Source organism: Cricetulus griseus, chromosome 6, assembly GCF_003668045.3.
Source record: "Cricetulus griseus strain 17A/GY chromosome 6, alternate assembly CriGri-PICRH-1.0, whole genome shotgun sequence".
NCBI lineage: Eukaryota > Metazoa > Chordata > Mammalia > Rodentia > Cricetidae > Cricetulus > Cricetulus griseus.
Genome location: NC_048599.1, coordinates 144,997,531 through 145,025,260, shown reverse-complemented (window position 1 = coordinate 145,025,260; position 27,730 = coordinate 144,997,531). Strand labels below are relative to the sequence as shown.

At 47.0% G+C, this 27,730-nt stretch overlaps 1 protein-coding gene and 2 long non-coding RNA genes across 8 annotated transcripts in view; 1 reads left to right on the top strand and 2 right to left on the bottom strand.

Annotated features, from left to right (window-relative positions):
• Window positions 1-27,730, top strand: part of Ralgps1 (Ral GEF with PH domain and SH3 binding motif 1) — a 244,246-nt gene that overhangs the window by 79,948 nt on the left and 136,568 nt on the right. For all 6 annotated transcript variants that reach the window (XM_027423756.2, XM_027423759.2, XM_027423761.2 and 3 more), the window contains 3 exons: window positions 9,773-9,862; window positions 12,309-12,401; window positions 27,261-27,387. In XM_027423756.2, the coding sequence (XP_027279557.1) occupies window positions 9,773-9,862; window positions 12,309-12,401; window positions 27,261-27,387 (310 nt within the window). The remainder of the gene's footprint in view (window positions 1-9,772; window positions 9,863-12,308; window positions 12,402-27,260; window positions 27,388-27,730) is intronic.
• On the bottom strand, window positions 12,757-22,071 carry LOC113836529. The gene is made up of 2 exons (XR_004770422.1): window positions 21,907-22,071; window positions 12,757-17,817 (listed from the first exon to the last, which is right to left on the bottom strand). It is a non-coding gene; the product is annotated as an uncharacterized LOC113836529 (long non-coding RNA).
• LOC113836528 lies at window positions 22,237-27,267 on the bottom strand. Its single transcript, XR_003486842.2, has 4 exons — window positions 26,689-27,267; window positions 24,219-24,414; window positions 22,658-22,742; window positions 22,237-22,415 (listed from the first exon to the last, which is right to left on the bottom strand). It is a non-coding gene; the product is annotated as an uncharacterized LOC113836528 (long non-coding RNA).

The following is a 27,730-nucleotide window of genomic DNA, read 5'->3' as shown; positions in this document are numbered from 1 at the left end:
TTTTCTGGTTTCCAATGAGCACAGTGGCCTAAAGGTTGCTTTACTGTATGACTGGCCCTCGGGTGCTGGGGCTTATGTATCCTTGGGGTCTCAGTTTCAGCTGGGTCTTTCCTCTTGGAGATGCCTGGCCCTGTACATCACTGTTGTTCAACCTCTTTAGCCTTCTGCAGCGTCTGCATCCATCCACGGACAGCAGGAGCCGCAGACAGGCCCTGGCTTGTTGTCTGAAGGTCTGGGCTGGGCTGGCACAGTTTGTTTGATGAGGTGTGATAGGAGCCAGGACCAGCATAGCCAACTCTGTGCTAGGGGGCTTCACAGTTTGTTTGAATAGAGAAGTGATTTCTTTCTGTATTGAAAATCTTTTCCTTTTAAACTGAGCTTAATCTTAAAAAAAAAAAAAAGGAAAAGAAGCCCAGTTGAGTGGTGTACCCCTTTAATCCCAGCACTCAGGAGGCAGAGGTAGGCAAATCTCTGAGTTTGAGGGGCAGGCCAGCAAGTTCCAGGACAGCAAAACAGAGCTACACAGAGAAATCCTGTCTTGAAACAAAACACATCTTTAGCAAAACTCTTTGACTAAGAGCCAACCTAGTCCCCACCTCTAGGCAGCTGTAGAACTCTCAGAGGATGGGTCCTTGAGGGACTCTGTAATCTGCTTCACCCAGGGGTGCCAGGTCAGCTTGGCAATGTCGTACAGCCTGTGTGACAAACAGTTGTATTGTGTCCGTCCCAGACCAAGTGGTACAGTGATCCAGAAGTCAAGCAGTGTGTTTTCAAGCAGAATGCTCCAGGAAATGCAGGCCACGGAGAGCCAGAGCTTCTGTACACAGCTTGGGAGCTCCAGCTTGAAAACTGGCCAGAGGCCAGCCTTGGCCCACTGCTGAGGCTGCTGTCTTTGGGATGAGCTCACTGGTCCACTTATGGGCAGGCTTGAACCACATGATGAAGACAGGCCACCTTATCAGATTCCAGATAAGAGCTAGCAGCCCACTGACCTCTCTGAGCCTCAGTTTCCTCATTTGCACCTAAGAATAGCAACCTTACAAAGCTATCATAAGGGTAATAGGAAGTGAAGTCTGGCAGTAGTGGGCCGCAGATGTTTCAGAAGGGTGCAAGGAAAAATCTGAAGATCAGAAGGTTAGAAGGATGTAGTTGGAGGATTTGGGACTGCTCAGCTTGCCTGCTTTACTGTGGGATCTGAGTGCCTCAGGGTTTACTCACAGAGTAGCAGGGTGGTAGCCAAGCTCACCCAAGGTCTGTTATGCCTCTACCCCATGGAGTTCATCCTGGTCTTCTGTGTTACCATGAGGACCTGACAATATCACAACTGAACCCGCTTCCAGAAAGTGCACATACATGAATTTGCATTTGACTTGGGGTCTCGGTGTTGCCCTGAAGTGTCTGCAGGGATACTGAATTTGAGCCTTAGCCGCAGCTTGTTAGCTGTAGGACATCAGATCGGCTTCTGGCCTCTGCACTTGTCTAATTCAGGAATCAACTCTCAAGTGGGTTTTGAAGATTAAATGAGAAGCTGTACTCAGCCCAGAGGAAATGATTCATTAGCTTCAGAAAGAAGGTGCTGTGGCTAAAAGCACCTAGTTAAAAGGAAGGTAAAGCAAAAGCGAGGGGCGGAGGCTTAGGAGTATATGTCAGGACCAGCGGTGTATTCAAGGGGGGCTTGGAGAAATGAGACCAAGAACTGACGACTTCTGATATTTGTCATGGGCAGAGGAGGTTTGCACGTGAGGCTGTCTAAGAATGCGAAGAACAGAATCTGAAAGTGCACTTCAAAGCGAAGGGTGTCGTAGAGCTCAGGCCACCTAAGCAGAGCTGGTAATGGGCCCATAGGTCTTAACCACAGGAACACAGCAAGATAGAGCATCTCTCAAGAGAGCAGGTGTAGGTGGTGCTGCCACAGCAGCTCCAAATATGGAGGGAGGGCCAAGGAGGGAGGCACCAGTGAAGTCCAGGAAGATGCTGTGCTTTTCTTCTTTCAAGTGGGCAGACTCTTGATGATGCTCGTGTCTGAATGAAAGGGTGCAGGAGGCAAGGAATATGTAGCAAAGGCCTAGAGGAGGTGGGAAAGGGGTGTCCTGGGATATCTCATGGTGCAAGATGCTGTCATAAGGGAGACACAGCTGTAGGCAGACTATGGGTACAGTGCAAGGCCTGTCTGTGGCCTGTCTTCCTCTGGGAAAACAAAAGCAAAGGGGGAATTGGGGTGGGAAGCTTGCTGACCATGTAAGACCATGTGAGAGTCTTAAGCACTGACAGTGGACCAGGTGCAAGAGCATGCAGCACTTAAAGTATCTCTGGGTGCCCTTAAGCCTGCAGGTGGGAGTATGGAAGGACATGTGGTCAGTCCATCCATGCACATAGGCTGGAAGGATTGGGGTGAGGGCAAGGGGACTTTAAGCAAAGAAGGGGCTGGAGTGAGTGACAAATTACAAGAACAGTCTACCTAAGAGGAAAAAGGGCTTCAGGCTCTAGAGGGCTGTGAGAAAAGGGGCGAGTGTGGACTAGAAGACTTGAGGTTTTGGGTCCTTGGCAAGAGCATAGGATTTTTTTTTTTTTCTGTTGGACAGCCCTGGGCAGTGGGGAAGGAGGTGACAGAGGGAGCTGATGGTGATAGTTGCTGCAGTCAGAGTGGCAAAGGGATTGTGAGGCCATGTTCATTTGTAGAGATGCCATAGTTGCCTAAGGAGAAAGGTAAGATTTGTGCATGTACAGGTGGAGGCCAGAGGTTGATCTCAGGTGCCATTCCTTAGGTGAAGCCCGCCTCTTTCTGCCACTCTCCCATCCCCTTGAGACCACATCTTTCACTGGCCTGAAACTTGCCAACTAGGCTGGTCAGTAAGTCCCAGAAATCCTCCTGTTTGAGTTCCTCACAGCTATTCCTGGCTTTTTATGTGGGTGCTGGGGACTTGAACTCAGGTCCTCCTGCCCACACAGCTAGCATTGTTACCACTGAGCCATCTCCCGCAGCCCACTATTCTTAAACCTGGGCTTTCCCTTTTCTCCCCCCACCCCATTTGCTTTTTATTTTGTTTGTGGATGATTAACTGAATAAAGTGCTTTGTATTCCCAGTCATTCTTTTCTATTCATCTGCAATACTTCTGTGGCATTTCCCAAGGGTGTCTGTCTTAGTACACCCTAGCCAACCTGAGTGTTAGCTACTCCATCAAAACAAGAAGGTATTAAACAATAACCTATATGTATGAAAGCTTATTTAGTTCCATGACCAAATGGCCTTTTCAGCATTCCAAAGATTTAGGGTAAACACTGTATCAACAGGCAGAATAAGGGGAACAAGTATATAAAATCCCACATCTATCAATGCTGTTGTGCTCTCATGCTGGCCTGTGAATACTGTACAAATGTCCTGGCTAGTGTAATAAGACAGGGACAGTAAAAGACATTTGGATGACAGAGAAAGAAATTGAGATGTCTTTATTCTTGTTGATGTGACTGTCTATAGAAAATTCCAAAGAAGTCATTTTTACAAACTCTTCTGGCACTAATGCACAAGTAAGGGACACAAGGTCATTTACTGCACAGAGAGGGGTTGCTTTTGTTGTACTAGCAATGAGGAAATGGGATCTGAAGGTTGAGAGCACTGTAATAATGCCAGGACCCAAACAAGATTTAGGTGTTTATTTTTACAAAATGTGGTTTATATGTTGAAACCTACAAAACACTGATGCAAGTAATCAGAGTAGATGCTAGGAAACAGGGAGGGGCTCTGTCTTCATGGATGAGAAGATTCGTGATCATTGACATGTCAGTTCTCCACTTGCCATTTAGATTCAGATTCAGTGCTGTTGGTAAGATCCCATATCCCAGAGGCCGTGCAGCATGGCCAGAGACCAGAGTAACCAGTGCAGTGCTGGCAAACGGAGAAACTGTTACAGAAGAGCAGGGACACCTAGGCCAGTGTGCTAGAATGTGTACTGAGACTGTGCTGGCACCACTGAAGAGCTCTCTCTCTCTTCCCCTCTGCCCCTCCCTCTCCCTCCTCCCTGTGTGTGTGTGTGTGTGTGTGTGTGTGTGTGTGTGTGTGTGTGTGTGTGTGTAAATGAGTTTTAGATATAGACTTTAAGCTTTTCTAAAAATTAACTCAAAATGGATCAGACACTCATGTGTTAACTTTTAGCAGAAGACACAGGCAGGGAATCTCTATGCCCTTGTGTTTGACGATGACTTTTAGAGACCAAAAAACAATACTCGAAAGAAAGAGAAATTAGTGAGTTGGGAGTTTATTAGAACTTGGATTTTTCCATTGTGCAAAGAGAATGTGTGTTCCATTGTGTTAAGAGAATGAAGATAAACATACTGGGAGCCATGTGTGCAAAGCACTTGTCTGAAGCAATCTACTCTGAAGCAATCTACTCTGAAGACTGCTCAGCAGTCCAGATGCATCACCATGAGAAGATGCTCAGTGTACTTCCTTCATCACCAGGGCACAGAGCAACCACAGCACCTAGTGCTTCTGAACCACAGCCGAGCTGCCGGGGACCTGGGGCAGTACAACTTATTCAGTGTTGGTGATGCAGGAGAGCAAAATGTGGTTCAGCAGTTACCCTCATGCACTGACCCAGAGGCTCAAAAACCCATGTTTGCGTGCGCGTGTGCGTGCGTGCCTGCACACACACACACACACACACACACACACACACACACACACACACACACAGAGCAGTGTTCACAGCAGCTTGTTAATAGTTGTCAGAGATGAAGGAGCTGAGATGTCTTTAGCAGGGCATGGACAAACATGGCATAGTATTTAGTTAGAAAGTGGAATGAGCTGTGAAGTCACATAGACACAAGGGACTTTTCAGCATGTGCTGACTACCTGTTGCTTCCTGTTCTTTTTCTTTTCTTTCTATGACATTCTGGAAAAGGTAAAACTACAGAGGTGATGATGGCACACACCTTTAATCCCAGCACTTGGGAGGCAGAGGCAGGTGGATCTCTGTGAGTTGGAGGCCAGCCTGGTCTATAGAGCTAGTTCTAGGGCAGACTCCAAAGCTACAGAGAAACCCTGTCTCGAAAAACTAATAACAAAACAAAAACAAAAACAAAACAAAAGTAAAAGGGACTAGGCCAGCAGTTGTCAGGTGATTGAGAAAGAGAGAGAGAGAGGCCTGAGTCGGTGGAGCACAGGGAGTTTCTGTTAACACCCCTCCCCCCCAGATTCTGGGGATGGAACTCAGAGCTTTTTCCTTGCTTTACCAGTGAACCACACCTCTAGCCCAGATTTGTATGTTTAAGAGGATAATGATGGATACATGACAGTGTCTTTATGAAAGCACCAATACACACAAACCAGAAACTTCAACTTGAAGATGGAAGACCCCTAGAACAGATGCAAAACAAAAGAATAGTGAATACACAGTTCTGCACAATTGTGAAGTCACTTCTTTTCGGAGGGCAAGAGGGGGAAAGTTGCTGCTGTGCGTTAACTCTGGAGTCATGTGGGACATACTTTTGAAGATAGGATTACATAGGGGCACATTGTCCTATCTACAAGTGTTCTTCAAGCTGGTTAGCAGTTAGTGCCGAAGTGCCGAAGGATGTGTGTTGTTACTGGACAGCTGAGATGTGGATGGCCATTTCCTGGGATCTGGTTTCTCTCTGGTGGAGTGGGAAGTTACAGACAAACAAGGGGAAGAGCTAGAATCTTCCTAGAGTTGGGGATAGCAGTATGAATTCATATGAATTTTAAAGATGCTTACGTAGAGAAATATAACTGTAAATGTGTACATGGGTAGTACATGCATGTATATACAAGCACACTCACACAAGTGCACACACACACAAATACACTCAAATGCACACACACATGCTTATGCACACATGTACATACAGGCATGCATGCACATACAAAAATACAGTCACATGTTCACACGCACACACATTTGCACACACTTACATACACAGGTTTGCATGTGTGAGAGGGTGCACACACACACATTCTCTTCCTTGCTCTTTAATTGAGGAGGTCAAGAGGCATCAGTAGTCCATTATCAGCAAACTAATCTCAGAACCAAACTTGGTTTCTAATAGTATCATCTAATAAATGGAAACAGAGTTCCTAGGAGAAAAGACTGATTTTGGGGCTGCACAAGGAATGTGCATAATAGGCCTGTAGCATATGTAGTACCAGAAAAAGAGGAAACATACAAGCCAACGAACCAAAACCTAATTGGGGTATGCCAGAGGGTGTGGGGCTAACAGAATTCTTGGGATGAATGGGTAAAGTAGGAACAGTTGGAGCCACAAAATAAATAACGTAGCATTGGACTACAAACCAAAGTTCCTTTAAGCATCCACAAGGCCATGCTGCTATAAGTAAGTGATCAAATACATAAATGGCGAAAATAGAAGTGTGTTCCATACAGTAGGCTCTCAGTGCATGCAGCTGCTTGTCTTCAGGAAGGTGGCACATAGCTCCATTCAGGAGAGTGGGAGAGCATAGCTCCATTTAGGAAGAGTGGGAAACCATAACTCTAGGAATAGTGGGTGACAATAGCAACTTCTTTCCAAAGTGTGATGGGCAGAGCAATCAAAGGCCATGTACTAGTACCTTATTGATGGACTTTTAACTTTATCATCTTTATAAATGTTCACAAACCTGGCCTGTGGTGGCACACGCCTTTAATCCCAGCACTCCCAAGGCAGGTCTCTGAGTTCTGGTCTACAGAGTGAGTTCATGTAGCCCGGCTACATGGAGAAATTCAGTCTTGAAAAACCAAAATATAAAATAAATAAATGCTCACAAAATACTTCTGTATTTTATAGGGTAAATCTCTTAGAAGAGAATATACCTTAAATATGTAGATGGGTATATTCAAGTTGTTCTTCAAAATATTCTTATTTCTTCTCTCACAATCCATGTATAAATGTGCCTGTTCTCTCTGCTCTTTATTACACAAAAAGCTTTTCTCAAACAATAGCAGGAAGAGGGCAGATGTCATAGTAGATAGACGAACAAAGGACCCAAGTGGGCAGATGGTACACACGGCTTATAGACATTGGGCGCGGGGCTAGGGGTGCAGCTCAGGCGAGTGTTTATCCAGCACATACCTGGACCAGGTATGGTGGTGCACACCTCTAATCGCAGAGCTCAGGAAGTGGAGGCAGGAGGGGGAAAATAGAACAAAAAATGCCAACTAAAAACTACAGGAAACAGCTACCTGGATGGGCATGAGGGAAGGGCAAAACACACAGCAGGCTACCTTCTGGTATACTGTGCAAGCAAAGAACAATGAATGATTGTGGTGGGTTTGAGCCCTGTTTGAGAACACAGGTCTATTTAAACTTACCAGAAGACCCTTGGTGGCCAGGTTCTTTTTTTTTTTCTTTTTTTTTTTTTTTTTTTGTTTTTTTTTTTTTTTTTTGGTTTTTTCGAGACAGGGTTTCTCTGTGGCTTTGGAGGCTGTCCTGGAACTAGCTCTTGTAGACCAGGCTGGTCTCGAACTCACAGAGATCCACCTGCCTCTGCCTCCCGAGTGCTGGGATTAAAGGCGTGCGCCACCACCGCCCGGCATGTGGCCAGGTTCTTTATATATGCTTTTTTACACACACTTTTGTTCAATCCACTTTTCAAGAGCTTGCCCTAGGCCTTAATAACAAATCTAAAGAAACATGTGTCTGAAGAAGTCACCACAGTCTTGTTTATTACAGCAGAGCTCTAGTAGTGACCCCACAGTGGTAAACATGCTAGAAAAAAACACAAATATTTATTGTTTCTAAAACTGCTTGTGATATATGCTTAAAATTTACCCGTTTTAATTTAAGCCAACTATGGGTATGGGGGTTAAAAAAAAAAAACAAAAACCAGGACATAAAGCATAGCTTGTCATTGTTGGTCTGTAGATCTGAGCTTGTCTTTATCCTTTCCTTGTCTTTTGTGTTTAAATTTTATACTTAGAGATTAAAAGACCCTGTACTTGTACCCCTGCATGTCTTTCTTACTTCCCCAATCTACATCTTTCATCACTACAGCCCTCTCCAGGTCCACACCTCACACACCTCTGACTCTGAGTTTTAGTGGGTGCTCTTACTTGACATGGATTTCCTTTGTCATTCCGCTTAGAAGCCAAGCTTCCTGGACTGGGTAGTGTCCTAGATCCTTCCCTTCTTGCCCCAGCACTGAAGTCTGGTGGTCCACATCTGGTTGTCTGTCCTCACTGCTTCACCACACAACCCTTCTCCAAGCCCGTTAGCCACTTAGCTGTTCTGAATCATGCATACACAGTGACACCTCAGCCCTGCCTTACCAAGTAAGCTGCCTCCTATCTGTCAGGGCCCCACACTGCAGTCCCCAGGCTCTGAGCTGCAGCCATCACTACAGCTACCTTCTGGTCCAGATTTTTTGGAGGGCTCTTCCACTAGATCAGACACGGACTTACAGCTCAGCCTGGATCCTGAGCATAGTAGGGCTTCATGCAACTCTGTTGAACGGACTGTTGCCTCAAAGCCTCTGTACACCAGGTGTGCAGGTCCCTAATTAGCTCTACCACTTCCAGAGCCATGCCAGGAGAATGTGTGAGGTTTTGGCACACAAGAATCTGTTGAATTACACATAGTGGAGCATCACACTTGAGATTATGTAGCATAGGAAGTGCACATATTAAATATAAGCTTTGCAAGCTTCTGTTGGGTGTCTAAAATAACTAACTGCCTTCCAGAAGCAACTGGTAAACATTTGAGTCTGAACTTAATTTTGACAATTCACTGGAAAAAATGATTCTATGGAAACCCAGACGTGACCTGCAGGCAGCCATGGCTAATTACACTGAGGCTTAACAAAATAGCCAGTTACTTATTCTCAGCAACTCTTGCTTTCTGTTTGTAAAGCAGCAGTGTTTTATCAGGAGAAGGAGTGTTCTTGTACAGCAGGCTTGCTTTGTTAACTTCAGGCTGTCCATCAATATCTCTTTCCTTGTGGAATGAGCGATTTCTTACCTGCCATGCACATAGCTGCATTCTCTTCATCACCTCTCTGCCTTGCTGCTCTGTATTCTCCAATACCACTGTTCTGATGCCAATGAGGCATAAGTAAGAAGCACTGAGAGCTTCCTGGCATTCTTTGGCTGGCTGCTTTCTGTGTTTCCTTGTGGTGCTGTGAGTGAGCCTCATGCTGATAGACAACTTTCTTGTTGCCACCAAGAGACTCAGGGCCCAGGAGGCTGTTTGTATAAGTGAGAGGCCTTGTATGAATAAAGTTCTACACCAAAGCTACCTTCATGGCTGACCCATGCCACTCCAGAAGATCTATGCCCCTCAAGGCCTAGTGGGACTCTGCATCTTTTATTATTGGCAAGTCTCTTTTAGAAAGTGAAGTTTGTTGCAATTGTGCAAATATCAACAAATCCTCCTTGTGTTGGGTTGGCTGGTAGTATGGACTTATGGAAGATGTGGTTAGTAGACACTTCTTTTTGTCTGAACTTCTGTACATATTTCCATCTGTCCATCCATTCTATCACCCATCATCTCCCCACACCTGGATCTTCCCTGAGGCACCTGCAGAGACACTGGTGTGTGTAGTGGAGCCCAGTACTGTTGTGTATGATAAGGAGGCAGGGCAGACATGGGACCCATCTGGGTTTGCGTGCTACAAGGAACTGTCTCCTTCGTGTGACCCTAGGCCGTGCTCTCAAAGCTGCCTGGCCCCATGGAAATCCTGCAGTGATGGTGGGCAAAGTGTAATATGGACAGCCTGGCATTTAACCACTTCTCTGATGTGTGTGTGTGTGTTTGACTCTACAGGTCAGTTTTTGGGTTGTCCGAGAAATTCTAACAGCACAGACTTTAAAAATAAGGGCAGAAATCCTGAGCCATTTTGTGAAAATAGCCAAGGTAAGTTGTTTGTTTATTTCTCAAAATGTATTTCCTTAGAACTTTAGCAGATGCTTTGCCTTGGGCCTGCTAGACAGTGACAGGGGTCCTTACCATGGGTGGAAGACTGTGGCCTGACCTCTCCAGGCAGAGCCAGTTTTGAGATCCACCTGACTGCTCACACCTTGTGTGAGCCTGAGAAATATGCCCCCTTCCCATCTCAGAATTCTATGGCCAATTATTCCTCTTGCTTGGACTTCCAGTCTTTGTATGTGGCCCAGTGGCTCCCTGGAACCCATCCATTCTCCTTTGGGTTTTGCCAGTGCTGGGGACTGAAGGCTGTAGTTTAAGCCCCAGTGCCTTTCATCTAATCATGTCCCACACAGCTGTATCATCAGGCTCCCTCACACCCATTCTGAGCAAAGACCCAGACCAGTTGATCCTGCTGCCCCTCTGATAGGTGCCCTTGCTGTTTGCTGGCACCACCTTTCCCTTCCTCTCTGCCTGTCAGGCTGTGCCGTGCCATGGCTTTCCTGGACCACTGTCACGCTCAGTAGCAGTACCTGCTCCCACTACCTGGGCCTGCCAGACTCTCCTTGGCAGCACTGTTCTACCCAGTTCATGGCTTCCTTTGGTGCACATGTGTTGTCTTCCCACCATGATTCTAGAGCAAAGCTGCCCTGGACCCAGGCCCTTTGGTGCCAGGCTGTGTGGCAGCTGCTGTGCCAGTGTGGTCAAATTCATTGTTCAAGGCTATCATTCCATTTGCACAGTAGGAAGGGGTGGTGAAGAGAGATGAAGTGTCTATGCTGAGGGCTCCAGCCAGCGAGCAGAGCAGGACACTCAGCCATACACACCCTCAGTGGAGCTGCTGTGCCTCCCATCCCCAGAAGGTTAAGCAGTTTCTAACTCAGAAACACTTGGGATTGGTGCTGTTTTTTGTGCTTCTTGAGGCTGGGTCAGAAGAGGATGCTGGGCAGGCCTCAGTCCTCATAGGCCTTCTGTTTGGAAATGAACGTAGTCCCCACCCAAGGAGTCCCAATGACCCCTCCTTAACCTCTGCCCCCTTACTGAGGATTGTTGTTTTGGTGGTGTACCATGTATGTCTTGGGTAGGCCCCTTCTCTCACTGAGCATTGGTTTTCTAGTCTCTAAAAGAGAAAAGGACAGGTTAGATATTGCCCTAGAGGCCATGATTCTGGGAGGAAAGTCTGTGGCAGGCACAGCAATTTAGATGCTCAACTGAAATCTCCCTGGGAGAATCTATTCTTAGCACAGGAAATAATCACAGAGTGTTACAAGATGTCTGAAATGAAATGCTAAGTTTGTGTGGTCAGGGCCATGTTTCTAAGTAGGAGCAGAGCTGTAGGGTCCAGAACCAAAGGCTTTTATTGATTTATTTATCTTGTCTACTGTGCTAGGCTTTTCTCAAGGTGGTAGGTGCCAGGTGGTAGATAACATTTTGTCCATGCTCTCACAGGACACACATAGGAACACAAGCATTTGAGAACATGGTTAGGGAAAGCATGGTAGAGGAAGGGCCACCTGAGGCTGAAGGTACCCAAGACAATCAGTGAGAGAGTGGAAATAATTCTTCCAGATAGAGAAGACAGAGACTTGCCCAGCTGGGCAGTTCATATGTTTGTCTCAGGTGGCACAGATACCATACTCACCACCCTCTGTTTAACTCTGGGGACACTGAAATGCAGAAAGCCTGGGTAACTTTCCAAAGAAACACAAGAAGAAGGAGCTGGTAGTGTGTCCATAGAGCCTTCTTACTAGGCCAGGCTTCACCGCCCACCAGGAGTGAGAAGCAGGACCCGTCCCCTCAGCAAGTATGCCTCAGCATAAAAAATGGGAACAGATTACAGGGTTCTGTCCTGACTCTCTGCTGTGTCTCTTTCTGTGGCCCTCTATGGTAAAGAACTTGTCTGAGACTGAAGTGACACCATATGTCCTCACTCATTTGGGGTCTGGCTCAAAGGCTCACAGTCAAGGGCCTGGGAACCCTGAGCCTTGCCTTCCCATCTGAGAGCCATTACACAGATTAATAGCATCTTCCCTGACCTCTTTCCCATCCAAGGTTAAGGTAAGCACTGTATAAGCTGCTAATGCTGTTGGCACACTGGGGTCTTCTCACAGAAGCCTGTTCAGGGTCAGGGCAGGTTCAGGGTCAGCTATAAAAACATAAAGGGATTATCCAGTCTCAAGCCTTATTTCCATCCAGCAGTCAAACAAGTCAGACTATGAAAATTGGTAAGTTTTTTAGATGGAGACTCACCTTCTGAAAAAATGGGAGGAAAAGAGCATATGTTTTCTATGAAGTTCCTAGAACTATATTTTCTCTGTGAGATATTTTAAGTATAACTGAATTTCATAAATACAACATTTGGCAACACTCAAGCATGTTTTTGTTCTGTTGTCTATGGCAGCAAAATAATGTATTCCATATCTTTTTGTTTCCCCAGAAACTTCTAGAACTCAACAACCTTCATTCTCTTATGTCTGTGGTGTCAGCATTACAAAGTGCTCCCATCTTCAGGCTGACAAAAACCTGGGCTGTAAGTTAACCTCCCTCAGCTGTCCCTTTGATTTTGGCCATCCTGTCCTTGCTGAATGTCTACATGGCTTAAGCCCTGGGCCTTCCCTCACTGGCCATATGCTTTGCTAAGGACAGTCACTGTGAACTAAGGAGATGTTCTCTGGGCATCCCCACAGCTCAAATACCACAACCCCATTTGGGTTCCAGGGAATTGGGAGGGCACTTGTGTGGCTGGGTTTGGAAGCTTCAACAGATCTTCCTGGACCTGTTGACATTATCTATGCTGGCTGGGCACAGCATGTGACTTCTGCCCTTGGCTTGGCCAGTTTTTTTTTTTTTTTTTTTTTTTTTTTGTGTGTGTGTGTGTGTGTGTGTGTGTGTGTGTGTGTGTGTCTGGCAGTCTCTCAATTGCCCCTGGGAAGGTCTGGGGATTAATGGCTTGCAGCTGCCCTGGGTCACTGGCCATATAGCTCAAAGTTCTCTGGGGAGACCTGTGACCCTCGTGTAGGAAAAAAACTACTTCTATCCTTTTGTATCCCCCCCTTTTTTTCATCGAGAGGCCTTGGATAATTTCAGCACAGAGGTGGAGACTGATAGTTATATAATTGAGTCTGTAGGAAAGTTTTTCCGCTGTAAAAATACTTTAAAAATATCTCAGACCTCTTTATCCTCCTTAGCTGGCCCAGTGCCTGACATGGGAGAAGTAATCGCTATTTCCATAGCTCATTAGTGTTTACCTCCTGGCCTGCCTGCTCCAGAGGCTCTTACAGGGGCACAGCCTAGGCCTCTCAAGACCTGTTTATGTCCCAAGAACTGACAGGACTATATGGAATTTCTAGACTTGTTTCTTCGACTTGTTTCCAACCTTCTCTCTGCCAGCCTGGGACTGGACTCTGTTTCCCACTTGACTGACTCAGGATCCTTTAGGATACATACGGAATTAAAGTTTGTGAGGTTTACTTACATTCTTTTGCAATGAAAAATAAAGTTGAAAGTGTCATGAAAAAAAAAAAAGATGCATACAGATCATGTTGTAGGCCATCTAAAATGAGCCTTGCCTCTTCCAGTTGCAAGAAACCTGGCTATAGCAGAGTGGTGTGAGAAGTGTCAGCCTGGAGTCTGGGAACTAGGTTTTCATTCATATGCCATTCAGAGCCTGGGTCTCCTTTCTAATTTCTGCTCTGGACAGTTGGCTTGAAGTAGTGGGTTTCTATCAGTGTTTTGTGGATCCTCTTGGGTCCTTAGAGTTGTCTTAGGGACCATCCAGAGCTGCAGGAGAGGAGTGAAGGTGCCAAATGGATGACTCTGCCAGAGCAGCCTGCTTGCATCTGGGACTTCTGGGTGAACTGCAGATAAGCCATGGTTTTGGAGGTCAAAGCAAAATTGGAAGCTGCCATCTCAGCAGTCGCTGCCAGCCCTGTGATTCTAAGGCCATCTGAGCAGTGAGGCTTTTTCAGAAGATTTTTGGAGATTCTTTTTAAAATGACTTTTCCATCACTGAGATGCTGTTACTGTTTCTTGGGCTTCCAGGAGCCGTGTGGGCACCCAGAGGGCTGAGCTTCAAATCTTCTTGTGTGCATTGGCCTTACTGTGAGCAATGCAATGCTATGACTTGGTGGGGGGCTCCTTGGGAGGGGCTGAGGAGTAGCTGGGGCTATTTCTAGGACTTGCACAGAAAGTTGGCCTACTCAGGGACAAGCAGGACTCTCGGTGGCATTTCAGTGTATCCCAGAGGGTGCTGTTTGCTGATGGGGCTGTGGACAATGTTAGGTCAGAGCAGCATTAGGACTGTGTGGTTTGTCAAGTACAGCTCACTGGACTAGGACCTGCACTGCAGTTTTGGGTCTATGTTGTAATGAAAATGAGCCCCCACACTTGGGGAGCTTGAACCAAGCACTCACCCAGGACTGCTGTCTGCCACCACAGGGTGTGTGGCTGACAAAATGCAAGGAACTACGGTTCCATTCTACCAGTGATCACGAAACTTGGGGGCCTCAGTCTTCTGTCTTTTTCTAACAAACCATCCTACTGAGTCCTAGGCTGGCAGCCGGGCTGCTTCCCTACGGAAGGCCACTTGCCAAGGCAGAATGTGGGAAGACACAACATTCTAGGGAATAGAAATGTCAGGGAGAGAAGGCTGTGCACACTGTGGATTATAGCCTCAGGATTCCCAGGTCATTGCGCAGGGAGTGATTGGTTCATTCTTAGAAAAGTTACTACCTGGCCTTGCTTTAGATCTGCTCCCTGCCACCCAGCTGCTTTGTTAACCCTTGGCACAGAGCATTGGTGAACAGAGAGGCCCAAACACGTCCTCCTCTCAGCCGTTGTCCCCAGGCCCCCGGGAAAGGATGACCCTCTGTTACTACCTGTGATAGAACAGCCATGTGCTTTGCTACTCCACCATTCTTCTATCTCTGATGCCACCCAGCACAAACTTGTCTGAACTATCTTGTCCTTAATTGCATTTTTCTTTAGTTGTTGACATATGGTGATGAGATTGGCCATAGAAATGTTGCCTCTTCCTTCTCATATCCCTTGAGCTGGGACCGTGGAGACTTTATGAGCCCACAACATGGGGAGGAACAAGGGGTTCCAATAGCCCCACCCATCTGGTACTTTCATAGTCCTTGTTTTTGCAAAAGAAGAAACTAAGGTTCTAGAAAGTGGGGTGACCAAAGCTCTCAGAGCTGGTAAGTGTCAACATGAATGGGACACAGCTGAACCTGCTGGACCCTATAGTCTGGTTGCCCACTGCGTGGACACTACCAGGCCAGTACAGGTAGGCCTATACACTGCTTACAGATTGGGTTCAAGAAATGTGGCTGGCCCATGAGTATGTTTTGCCTCTGAGTGTTGTCGTTGGTGTAGTGCATTGAAACCCTGGGTATTTGGGAAGCCTAAATGGAAGGTGGTAGTGTCCAGGCATGGGAGGAAGCCTGCTGCTTGGCTAAACTATGTGGGTGACCTTTAATACTGGTCAGTTAGGCTGTAGCTAGGCCAGGGTAGCCTTTGAGGCTGCCCATGAGAAGAACTGACTGAAGCTGAGTACAAGGGATCTAAATAAATGGTGGCTGGATCCTTAAACAGGGAGTCATGGTCAGCCTGGAAAAACACAAGCAATGACTTATTTATTCCAGAGGTGGGGCCACTTTGGAATACTGCCGACTCAAAGCTATGAGGCCTGAGAAAGAAGCTTTTCCAGCCAATTCTGATTTCCTGAGCACACAGGAAATCACCTTGTAGTTGTCATTCATTCTGCAGATCAAATACCTATTGTATGTCTCCTCCATGCCATGGCTCAGGCCTTATGCTCATGGTTTTCATGTCATCTGGGGAAGATACATACTATTCTTGGAAATTAACATGTGCTTCCTGGCTGGCATAGAGCCATCGAGAGATATTGGTTGAATGCGTGACTATTGAGCAAGGAGTAGTGAGACAGGAGTAAAATCAGGACTGTTGCAGGTGTGGATGGATCAGGGTGTCAGCTTTTGCACAGACACTCAGGGAAGGGCCCCAAATGAGGCCCTGTATGCCAAAATTTGAGTGACAAAAGCAGGAGCAACTGTAGAGGGTGGGGGATGGGGATAGCTGGTGTGCAGGAATACAGGGAGAAGAACTTGGTGTCATTAAGGGACCCGAAGGTCAGTGTGACTGGGCTTAATCCGTGACAGAGGCCAAATACCATTCTAAGTGCACAGAAAGGCTTGGAACAGGAAATGGACATAATCTACTGACTCTTGCTTTTGTGTTCTTTAATCACCACTACTGATGTGCAGAAAACAAATGAGGAGAAATGGAGCCCAAGGAGGGCTGGAGAGAGGACTCAGTGGTTAAGAGCACTGACTTCTCTTCCAGAGGACCTGGGTTCAATTCCCAGCACCCACATGGCAGCTCACAACTGTCTATAGCTCCAATTTCAGGGGATCTGGCACCTTTATAGGCATACATGCAGGCAAAAACATCAATACACATAAGATTAAAAATAAATAAATAAATGTTTAAAAAACAAAAAGGGAGACCAAGACTAGAAACTAGGGCCCACTTAGTGGGTGAGGGAAGAATCCAGGAACTAAGTGGATAGAGTGTGGCAGGGGATCAGAGAACAGTGGTACAGAGTAAGTTCTGAGGAGAGGGCTCTGGGAGGCACTGCAGATAGAATGTTAAGGGAGGAGAGTGTAGGAAGGAGGCTACCCTGAGGTTTGAGCCCCAGCAGCTGGGAAGCTGCCAAGATCTCTTTTTACAACTAGAATGACCCTGAGAAGAGGCTGGCTTGTTCCTGAGAGATCTGGACCATGAGGTTTTAGAAGTGTCGGGGAGTCACCTAATACATTCCATGTGCCACACCCACGCTCTACTTGCCCTGCACACATGCCCAGATGATTCTCTTTACTACTGAGTTGGTCCAGAGTTCGACTCACTTGTATCAGCAGAGTGAAAGCTGAAATCCATGGCATGGAGGAGATCACCACTGCTGGGCAGGGGCCTGGCCTGTTGGGTGGGGTCGGGTTCTATAGGGTGCGGCCTGGTCTGTAGGGTGTGACCTGGAAGGGTCAGCATTCTCACTCTCCCATAGCCAGTGAGATGGGCTCATCAAGTGATGCATTACAGAGGACAGTTCTTCCACCTAGACCTAAAGCCACTTGGCAGACAGCTGAGGCCAGCAGATGGGTGGCATTTCCATGCTTTTGCTCAGGAAGTGCTGCTGCTTCTTATGTCTTTAGAAGCACTGTGGGCAACTCCCCTGTGACATGATAGAGGAGGCTGGGGAAAGAAGCATGGGCTGCCAGTCTCAGATGGCTATGAGCCTTGGTCTAGATGGAGGTTGAGCTGGGTGAGGCAGAGGAGGAGATGGAAGGCCCAGGAAGGCAGTGGTCAAAGCCCCTGGTCACTGTGCCTGTCATTGTGCAGGAGCCTGCCTGGAACTTCTCTCAGAGGGTCCTCGTTGTCTCTGTGGAAGCCGATGTTTCACCCTTATCTGCCCGACAGTGCTGCAGCGCTGGGCACTGCCCATCCTCCATGACTGAAAAGCCTTCCTCCCCAGGCTGAACACCCCGTCCACTCTCTGACAGCTGACTTATTTGGTGACTGTTGTGGCTGTGGAGGTTCTACAAGGTTCTGACCTCAGTCCTCATCTTGCTGTTTCTTTCCTTGGTGAGCATACCAGCTTGGAGAGAACTTCAGCTGTCCATGTGTCATGCAGACCCAGACCTTTCTCCTGAACTGCAGACCCACTGCAGTGCCTGGTCCATCCAGCCCTTGGCCTGTGTGTTCCTTTGACCTCATATACGCTGCATGGCTGAAATCAGATGGTTGACTCCAAGAAAGAGATAGAGTGCTAGGACACTCTTCACAAACTGTGTTTTGGATCTTTGGGCAAGTGGTAGCTGAGCTGATGAGGAATAAGGCCTTCCTTTCCTGTCTCCTGCTACACCCTGTGAACACAACAATGCTGTATAAAGTATAGCCATGTTAACACACCAGCAAGCAGAGCCACACTACTAGCCAAGAAAGAGAAGTCACCATGGGCTAAAAATAAATCATGTTCTCAGTCTGAAACATGGCCTGTTAAGATGATCCAGTGTGACGAGGCCTTTGCAGCTGGGGCTGGGACTTGAGGGGAGAGTTCCAGCTTCAGGGCCCACCACAGTGGTGCTAGAAACAAGCTGCTTATAGCCATCTATTGTCATGTTACCCCAACAGAAATGACACAGCAAGAGGGCCCAAGGTGAGGGAAGATGCCTATAATTCTCATCCAGCCTGTACCTTGTGTGTCTATCTATGCCTTGGGGTCTGAGGTCTGAATGCATGCAGCTTGTAAGTGAGAGAGGACCCAGGCTACACAGAAGAAGTGAGAGATCTGGGAACTGAGTGAGTGGCATCTTAAATTAGAAGCTGTGCTCAGCTTTCCTCTTACAGTGAGGATTAAAGTAGAGAATGTTAGAATTGTGCCCAGCACATAGCATTATTTTCAGCTCTTCTTGGCTCTTCTTAGATGGGCTGTAGAAGCCTCCATCTCTGAAGGCAGACCCTTTTTTATGACCTGGACTGTCATGGACTTCCATCAGTCTCTTTGTTTCTGGTTTTACCAGTCCATTCTCACATCATACTGGAGTGACACCCCCACCCCCACCCCTGGCCACCAGCCATAGGCTTTGGACACCGAGTTAAAGAGAGATTTAGTTGTTCTTGCCCTTCCCTTCCCCCTTTCCCTGCCTTGCTTGGTCAGAGGCCCCACATCCTGCTGCTTCTCCAAAGCAGGATGTTCTAGTATGACTGCTGATCGCACTCTTTCTTTTAGAGTCACTGTAAAATGCTCATTTTAATACCTCCAGCATTATGGTAATGATGCACCTGGGGTGTATGTGCTCATGGGTGATGATGCACCTGGGGTGTGTGTGCTCATGGGTGATGATGCACCTGGGGTGTGTGTGCTCATGGGTGATGATGCACCTGGGGTGTGTGTGCTCATGGGTGATGATGCACCTGGGGTGTGTGTGCTCATGGGTGATGATGCACCTGGGGTGTGTGTGCTCATGGGTGATGATGCACCTGGGGTGTGTGTGCTCATGGGTGATATTGCACCTGGGGTGTGTGTGCTCATGGGTGATGATGCACCTGGGGTGTGTGTGCTCATGGGTGATGATGCACCTGGGGTGTATGTGCTCATGGGTGATGATGCACCTGGGGTGTATGTGCTCATGGGTGATGATGCACCTGGGGTGTATGTGTTCATGCGTTAGTGATGTGCCTGGGGGCTGTGTGCTCATGGGTGATGATGCAGCTGGGCTGTATGTGCTCATGGGTGATGATGCACCTGGGGTGTATGTGCTCATGGGTGATGATGCACCTGGGGTGTATGTGCTCATGGGTGATGATGCACCTGGGGTGTATGTGTTCATGCGTTAGTGATGTGCCTGGGGGCTGTGTGCTCATGGGTGATGATGCAGCTGGGCTGTATGTGCTCATGGGTGATGATGCACCTGGGGTGTATGTGCTCATGGGTGATGATGCACCTGGGGTGTATGTGTTCATGCGTTAGTGATGTGCCTGGGGGCTGTGTGCTCATGGGTGATGATGCAGCTGGGCTGTATGTGCTCATGGGTGATGATGCACCTGGGGTGTATGTGCTCATGGGTGATGATGCACCTGGGGTGTGTGTGCTCATGCGTTAGTGATGTGCCTGGGGGCTGTGTACTCATGGGTGATGATGCACCTGGGGTGTGTGTGCTCATGTGTTAGTGATGCACCTGGGGTGTGTGTGCTCATGCGTTAGTGATGCGCCTGGGGGCTGTGTACTCATGGGTGATGATGCACCTGGGGTGTGTGTGCTCATGCGTTAGTGATGCACCTGGGGGCTGTGTGCTCATGGGTGATGATGCACCTGGGGTGTGTGTGCTCATGTGTTAGTGATGCACCTGGGGGCTGTGTACTCATGGGTGATGATGCACCTGGGGTGTGTGTGCTCATGCGTTAGTGATGCACCTGGGGGCTGTGTGCTCATGGGTGATGATGCACCTGGGGTGTGTGTGCTCATGCGTTAGTGATGCACCTGGGGGCTGTGTGCTCATGGGTGATGATGCACCTGGGGTGTATGTGCTCATGCGTTAGTGATGCACCTGGGGTGTATGTGCTCATGGGTGATGATGCACCTGGGGTGTATGTGCTCATGGGTGATGATGCACCTGGGGTGTATGTGTTCATGCGTTAGTGATGTGCCTGGGGGCTGTGTGCTCATGGGTGATGATGCAGCTGGGCTGTATGTGCTCATGGGTGATGATGCACCTGGGGTGTATGTGCTCATGGGTGATGATGCACCTGGGGTGTATGTGTTCATGCGTTAGTGATGTGCCTGGGGGCTGTGTGCTCATGGGTGATGATGCAGCTGGGCTGTATGTGCTCATGGGTGATGATGCACCTGGGGTGTATGTGCTCATGGGTGATGATGCACCTGGGGTGTGTGTGCTCATGCGTTAGTGATGTGCCTGGGGGCTGTGTACTCATGGGTGATGATGCACCTGGGGTGTGTGTGCTCATGCGTTAGTGATGCGCCTGGGGGCTGTGTACTCATGGGTGATGATGCACCTGGGGTGTGTGTGCTCATGCGTTAGTGATGCACCTGGGGGCTGTGTGCTCATGGGTGATGATGCACCTGGGGTGTGTGTGCTCATGTGTTAGTGATGCACCTGGGGGCTGTGTACTCATGGGTGATGATGCACCTGGGGTGTGTGTGCTCATGCGTTAGTGATGCACCTGGGGGCTGTGTGCTCATGGGTGATGATGCACCTGGGGTGTGTGTGCTCATGCGTTAGTGATGCACCTGGGGGCTGTGTGCTCATGGGTGATGATGCACCTGGGGTGTATGTGCTCATGCGTTAGTGATGCACCTGGGGTGTATGTGCTCATGGGTGATGATGCACCTGGGGTGTATGTGCTCATGGGTGATGATGCACCTGGGGTGTATGTGTTCATGCGTTAGTGATGTGCCTGGGGGCTGTGTGCTCATGGGTGATGATGCAGCTGGGCTGTATGTGCTCATGGGTGATGATGCACCTGGGGTGTATGTGCTCATGGGTGATGATGCACCTGGGGTGTGTGTGCTCATGCGTTAGTGATGTGCCTGGGGGCTGTGTACTCATGGGTGATGATGCACCTGGGGTGTGTGTGCTCATGTGTTAGTGATGCACCTGGGGTGTGTGTGCTCATGCGTTAGTGATGGGCCTGGGGGCTGTGTACTCATGGGTGATGATGCACCTGGGGTGTGTGTGCTCATGCGTTAGTGATGCACCTGGGGGCTGTGTGCTCATGGGTGATGATGCACCTGGGGTGTGTGTGCTCATGTGTTAGTGATGCACCGGGGGTGTGTGTGCTCATGGGTGATGATGCACCGGGGGTGTAGTTCATGGGCATTGAGTGTTTTACTGAGCACCAAGAATCTAACAGGCTTTTGGATGATGGCATCAAAAACCAAACGGTTTCACTCCTTCTTCAAACCCACCTTCTGATTTAAATTAGCCTTTGCTAGCTCATCATCTGTTTCCCCGAGCAGCCCAGTCATTCAGAGTCCCAAGTCATGTACACAAGAAATAATAGGAGGTGGCCAGAGAAATTTGCTGTTCATACAGCTGCAGTCAGCTCCTTTTCCCTCTCCATTAGTATTCGCTGTTCGTGTTTCTTAGCCTGTATTGGTACCCAGTTTGCAAGTTGAGCTGAAGTAGCTTCAAAGGTAGAATAAGCTGTCAAAATGGTGGTCATGTGACCTGGTATGGCTATGACCATGGCCAAATTAATACCAAGCTTTGCCAGGAGACAAGTTTCCCACCCTCTCTATCTTTCTATTCTTATCCAAAACAATACTTGCAGTATTTTAGCCAAACTGCTGTCCTCTCAAACATCCCTCAGTGCTCCTGTCTCCAGGCCACTTCTCCTGCCTTCCGTGGCTTCTAGATCCCTGTGTGCTGAAGGTCCCCTCCTCAGAATATCTTTGCTTGCTCCCTTCTGAGCCCTCTTGAAGTGTTCTGTACCTTCGTGCTTCTGTGCGCCCTTCTCAGTGCTCAGCCCCACTGAACATGTAGAACGCCTACTCTCAGACCAGCTCTGGAGCCCAGGTGAGTCCTTGGCAATTGTGTATCAGGATAGATCTTTGCCTCCCAGTTCTACATTGGAGTCTTTTGGGGGCTGTCTCGAAATTGCCCTGAGTAGAATAAAATAAATAATAAATGGAACACATGATGAACATTGTCCCATGAAAGTATAGTTAGTGTGCATGCAGATGCCCCTGTACCTGTGTATATGTGTTCATGCAATTGTTAAAGGATTGTTTTTAAAGATAAAATACAGAATGAGTACTTGCCAAAGATGAATTCTGTATTATTAAAGAGGAGACAGTAAGATGAGGAAGTGTGTCACAGAGCCAGAGGGGCACACATTCGCAGTCCAGTTGGAAGTGCTCCAATCATTTCAACATGGATGGCAAATCAATCAGGATTTCCAGTATGATTGTCAGTGGTATCCATGAGACAAAACTTTCTTTCTGTGGACAGAAATTTATCTATATGACCATTTTTGTAAGTTAATTTCTAACTGTACTGGTTTTGAATAGCCTTAGGCAAAGGCAAACAGTCTACCACTAAATTTCAAAGTTCCAGCTTTCTCATAGATGCTGTCCATTGCGGCTGATGTGTGGCACTGGGGTGTGACTTGGCAGCCTTTTTGTTTTTCAGAAGTAGATACTAAATAGCCAAAGGCTAAAAAAAAGTACTTTTTAAAACATACCCCAGTTTAGTTGCATGCTGACTCCACACTGACTTCTGCTTGCACAGGCACTGAGAATTCTCTCCTCTCCAGCCAGCGGCAGACACTGGAATGGAAGTTGGATTTGGAGCCTGTTTTGTGTTGTTTTGTTTTGAGACAGGGTTTCTCTGTGTAGCCCTAACTGTCCTGGAACTCACTCTGGAGACCAGGCCGGCCTCAAACTCACAGAAATCCACCTGCCTCTGCCTCCTGAGTGCTGGGACTAAAAGCATGCACCACTACCACCCGGCAATGGAGCCAGTGTTAACATATCTGGAACAATAAGCTCTTTATTGAAAATAGACTTCAAGTATGAGGAAATGTTGTTTTTTTTCTTCCCCTCAAGGCAAAGCAGTGCAATACCAATGTCCTCGTAAGCTGGAATTGGAGGGACTTTTCTTTTTCCCTCCATGGAGTTAGCCTCCAGATTTGAGCTACTTTACCAGACCAGGGGGAGAAGCTTACAGGAGTCTAATAGCAGGTGCTGCACGCATAGCCCCGGGAGCATGAGGAAGGAAGTTTATGTCCAGGACATTTCTCCAAGGTCTGGGATTCTCCTGGCCCTAACTGTGTACCTTCTGAGGCTGTCATTCTTTGGAGGGATCACCGGGCAGTGTGAAAATGAGTAATGCAGGACTCCATTTTTACATTGTAATTTAAGTTCATGTTGTGAGTGTGGTTTGGACTTGTCTCAGTGTGATCATATGTAACCCTGCTTCCTGCTTTTTCAGTAGAGGCTTCTGTTTTTAGCCTGTTTTGTTGATGTTCTATAAAATAGCTTTAGTCCCTGCCTTAAGTGTGATTGATGGTTAGCTTTCTTTTGTTTTTTAACACATCTATTTCTAATTTGCTTAAAAGCTGTTTCTACCTCCCTGCTTTCCTACCTCCATGCTACCTCTTGCATGGAATGTTCAGCTCATTTATGCTGGAATTAATTTGTTTATTTATAAGTGATTTTAGTAGCATGGACGTTCCTTTATATAGTTTAGCCTACTGTGATCTTGTGAGTGTCTTATCAGAAGTCCAGTCTTGGCTTTTATTAGCATTATCATCTGAGGATTATTGAATGCTTGGAAGTTTCTAATGGAACTGGTTTTTCCATCACCACTGTTATCTTTCTCTCTACTCTTTAGTGTAATTGCATTTCAACTGCTTTCCTTCTGTGAGGGGACTGGGGGTGCTGGGGAGGGAATGCAGGAGGAGAGCAGCTTGGCCAGCACCACTCTGCCCTCATGGGATTCATTTGCCAAGTGAGACACAAAAGCACCCTCACAGTAAGTTGAACTAATGGCAAATATGGATGATGCCCCAACACTTCTCCACTTGACTGTGTTTCAAAGTCACAGTTTTTCCACTGCATCAGATATTTGTCATTAGAGCTGTGACTTTGTAGATTTTTTCCTCAACACTGTTATTATAGAGCCAAAGAGGTGAAAAATTACTTTTAAATGCCCCCATTTCATTCCTTACTAATTTCATACTGAGCTCCTGAGTCCTCTGGCTGTCCCAGGCTGTGAGCTTCCTCTTAATCTCCTTTGCTTACCTTGTTCCCTGAGCACGAATGGCTGCAGTGTATGCCTGACTCATGGTAAAGCAACTGCTGGATATCCTTACATATAGCTCTGATGGCCTTTTCCTGAGGCTTCTTATAAATGCTGAGGTCTGAAGCACCCTTATAAATGCTTCTTATAAATGCTGAGATCTAAAGTTCATGCGAGGGCTGCAGTTGCTGGTTCTACCTGTAATAAAAGTTTAAGACATGTGTAAGTAAGTGCTGCTGTTTTCTGAATAAGCAAACCCTATTTTTAAAGACCTAAATCTGAAGAGAATTTTTATCAGCATAATTCATGCACATTAATTTAAAAAAATCACCAAGTACTGAAAGGCTTATTGAAACCTGTAATACCCCCTGTTTCTCCACTCACTGCCCTTTCCACTCCCTCCCTCCCTAGAGGCAACACTTCCAGGTTGGTGGTTTCTTCTTGAAGTTTGTGCCACCATTCCACCCATGTGTGTTTGCTAGAGTTTCTTGGCCCACTTGCTTTAGATAGTGTACATACATATTAGCTTAGTTTTCTAGATCCAGTTTCCACCTTCCTCCAAAAACCCATCACAATAGTTCAACCATTTTTGTTAAATGAGTATTCGGGGTCTTAATGACTAACATTGTGAAGCAGGCAATATTGTACAGTCAAGAAGTAAACCAGGAGTACTCTGTTCTTTCTGGAATAGTTTACCTGGTCATTCCAATTCTCTTTTTACAAAAGTTCCAGGACAGCGAGTTGGCTCAGCAGGTAAAGATACCTTCAACTGAGCCTAATGACCTGAGTTCAATCCTAGAAACCCATATGGTAGACTTTATGTATTCTGTGGCATATGTATGCCCCCACACACAAATAAATGTAAAAGTTCCCTAACTGAATTAGCCATCTATTCCCTAGACTCATGTGTAATCTTAAAGTTGTTTATTTTTATTCCATATACCATGCCTCATGGCACAGTTGTGCTACCAGGAAGGTCTTCTGAGCTGTCCATGTGAACCAGTAGTTTTTAAGACCTGCAGCTCATTGAGTATCTCAGAATCCCTTTTACGGTTATTAAGTAGGACCCTCTGATTCTTGTGTCCTGTATCCTCTTTTATCTGGTCCGTTCCTTCACTTTAGTAAAGGAAATTCTTGGGTAGTTGTCCAGTGCATCATAGTAAAAGCTGCTGAATTTCTTCATCTTAAAGCAACTTATAAATTATTCTTGAGAAATCTGGTCATGACCTGATTTCTTTTGTTAGCACAGAATGGAGCCATTGAGGGATGTTAACAAGATCCTGCCTTTTTGAGTGTGTGTGTGTCCATCCAGGGAAGACATGGGTGACAAACTGTCTGTTTGAACACCCAGCAGTCTGACATACTGCTCATATAGGTATTGGATAGGCTGAACATGGCAGAGAATACAGGCATCAGGTCCTACCCAGTTAGGACCAGAGAACTAGTGGTGTGGGCTGTTGAGCCAACATGGCTCGGCTTCAGTTTGAATGAAGGCATCAGGATTTGTTTGACATCTGGGCGAATATAGATGATTTGAAGAAGTCAGTGGGGTTCTGATTCCATCAGCTAAAACAAACAAACAAAAATCTACATGTGGTGGCACATGCCTTCAATCCTAGTGCTTGGGAGGCAGAGACAGCTGGATCTCTATGAGTTTGAGGCCAGCCTGGTCTACAGAGTGAATTCCAGGACAGGCAGGGCTACATAGAGAAACCCTGTACAGAAAAACAAACAATACAAAAACAAAATCAAATGCTGCCTCTCTATATGCCCTTTTCCAGCATTAAACATATTATGTAATTTATGTGTATGGGTGCTTTATCTGCATGCATGTCTGTGCACCACTTGCATGTCTGGTGCCCAGAGAGGCCAGAAGAGGGCTTTGGAATCCCTTGGGACTGGAGTTACAGGTGCTTGTGAGCTGCCATGTAGGTGCTGGGAATCAAACCCGTGTCCTCTGCAAGAGCAGCCAGTGTTCTTGACCACTGGGCCATCTCTCCAGCCCCAGTATATCGATTTTCTTACTGATAATTCCCTTACATCCCTTGGTTCCTCAGTGTCTCTTCACCCACTCACTAGGCTACTATAAAATGTGTCTGTTCAGCCTCTTTTCAAGCTTGACCTCCTCTTCTAGACTCCTTTCCTCAAAGCCATTGCATTTGAAGAGGCGCCTTGCTGTTTCCCAGTACTAGATTTTGAATCCCATGTGAAGAATAGCTACACTGAGAGTCCTAGGCACCAAATTTAGACTACATTGAGCCATCCTCTCTCCCAAGAGCACACACCAAGTGCTCAATCTGGAAGTGCTTGCTCACCCCAAGTCTCATAACCAGGTGCTCTGTAGATGACTACTTATGGAAAAGGAGGTTCTTTTTGTGAAACACTGTGCCCAGTCAAATATGACACGGTGTGGGGGGAATCTGGAGAAGAGCCCTGAGTTGCAGCATAGCCATGTCCTCATGACATGCTCACCTGAGTCATGTGGCAGTTAATAGCATCTTTCACCATGAGGCATTATGGAGAAGAGACTGGCTAGAGCTTTGAAATAACCCTGCTGGGGACATGACCAGTGTGTTTCACTCCTGTGCTGATGTAGAGTAGCTGTCCCCACAGAGATCAGTGACGTGTGTATATTGAAGGAGTCAGCTAGCATCATGTGGATAAGGTAGCTCCAGGGCTTGTCTTCCATGTGAGACTGTGAAAGCAATGAGACTGATGCTGTGGACGTCCCCATCTCTGTTTTCCCCTCCCTCTCTCCCTCCCTCCCTGTTTTTGGGACAGGGTTTCTCTGTGTAGCCCTGACTGTCCTAGAACTCAGAGATCCACCTGCCTCTGCCTCCCAAGTGCTGGGATTAAAGGTGTGGGCCACCGATGCCTGGCCCTATCTCTGCCTTTTAAAATCTTTATTTCCATCAGGGTTTGACAAATTGTGGACACACATTCAGGTGTTTCCTTTTGCCCTTTGTCACAGCCCTCTTCTCCTGTCAGCTTTTCTGGTTTATTTCTTTTTCCCTCCCAGATGCTATAATTTCTTTTCTTTCCAGCTTTTGAATCGTAAAGACAAAACCACTTTTGAGAAACTCGACTACCTGATGTCCAAAGAAGACAACTACAAGCGGACTCGGGACTACATCCGAAGTCTGAAGATGGTACCCAGTATTCCCTATCTAGGTATGAGTCTCTATTGGCTTATTTTATCATTGTTTTTCCAAGCGACGTGCTCAGTGTGAAATAAGATGTTTTTCCAGTTTCTAGTTGAGTTGTTTCTGGGAAGCAGCAGGGATCATGGATAAAGAAGTGATTTGTTGGTTCCTTGCTTTGGAACAGGCTGGTGATGCTTTCTAGGATAGGAACACTGGTAAGATGGAAATAAGGATGCTCTGTCTCATACACCTAGTCTCCAAGAACCCTCATCTCCTAGGTTGTGAGGGCTCCCGGCTCCCTGGCTTCAAGAACCACAGGCTTCTGGGCTGTCAGGGCCTCAGGCTCCCAGGCTGTGAGGAATACAGGCTTC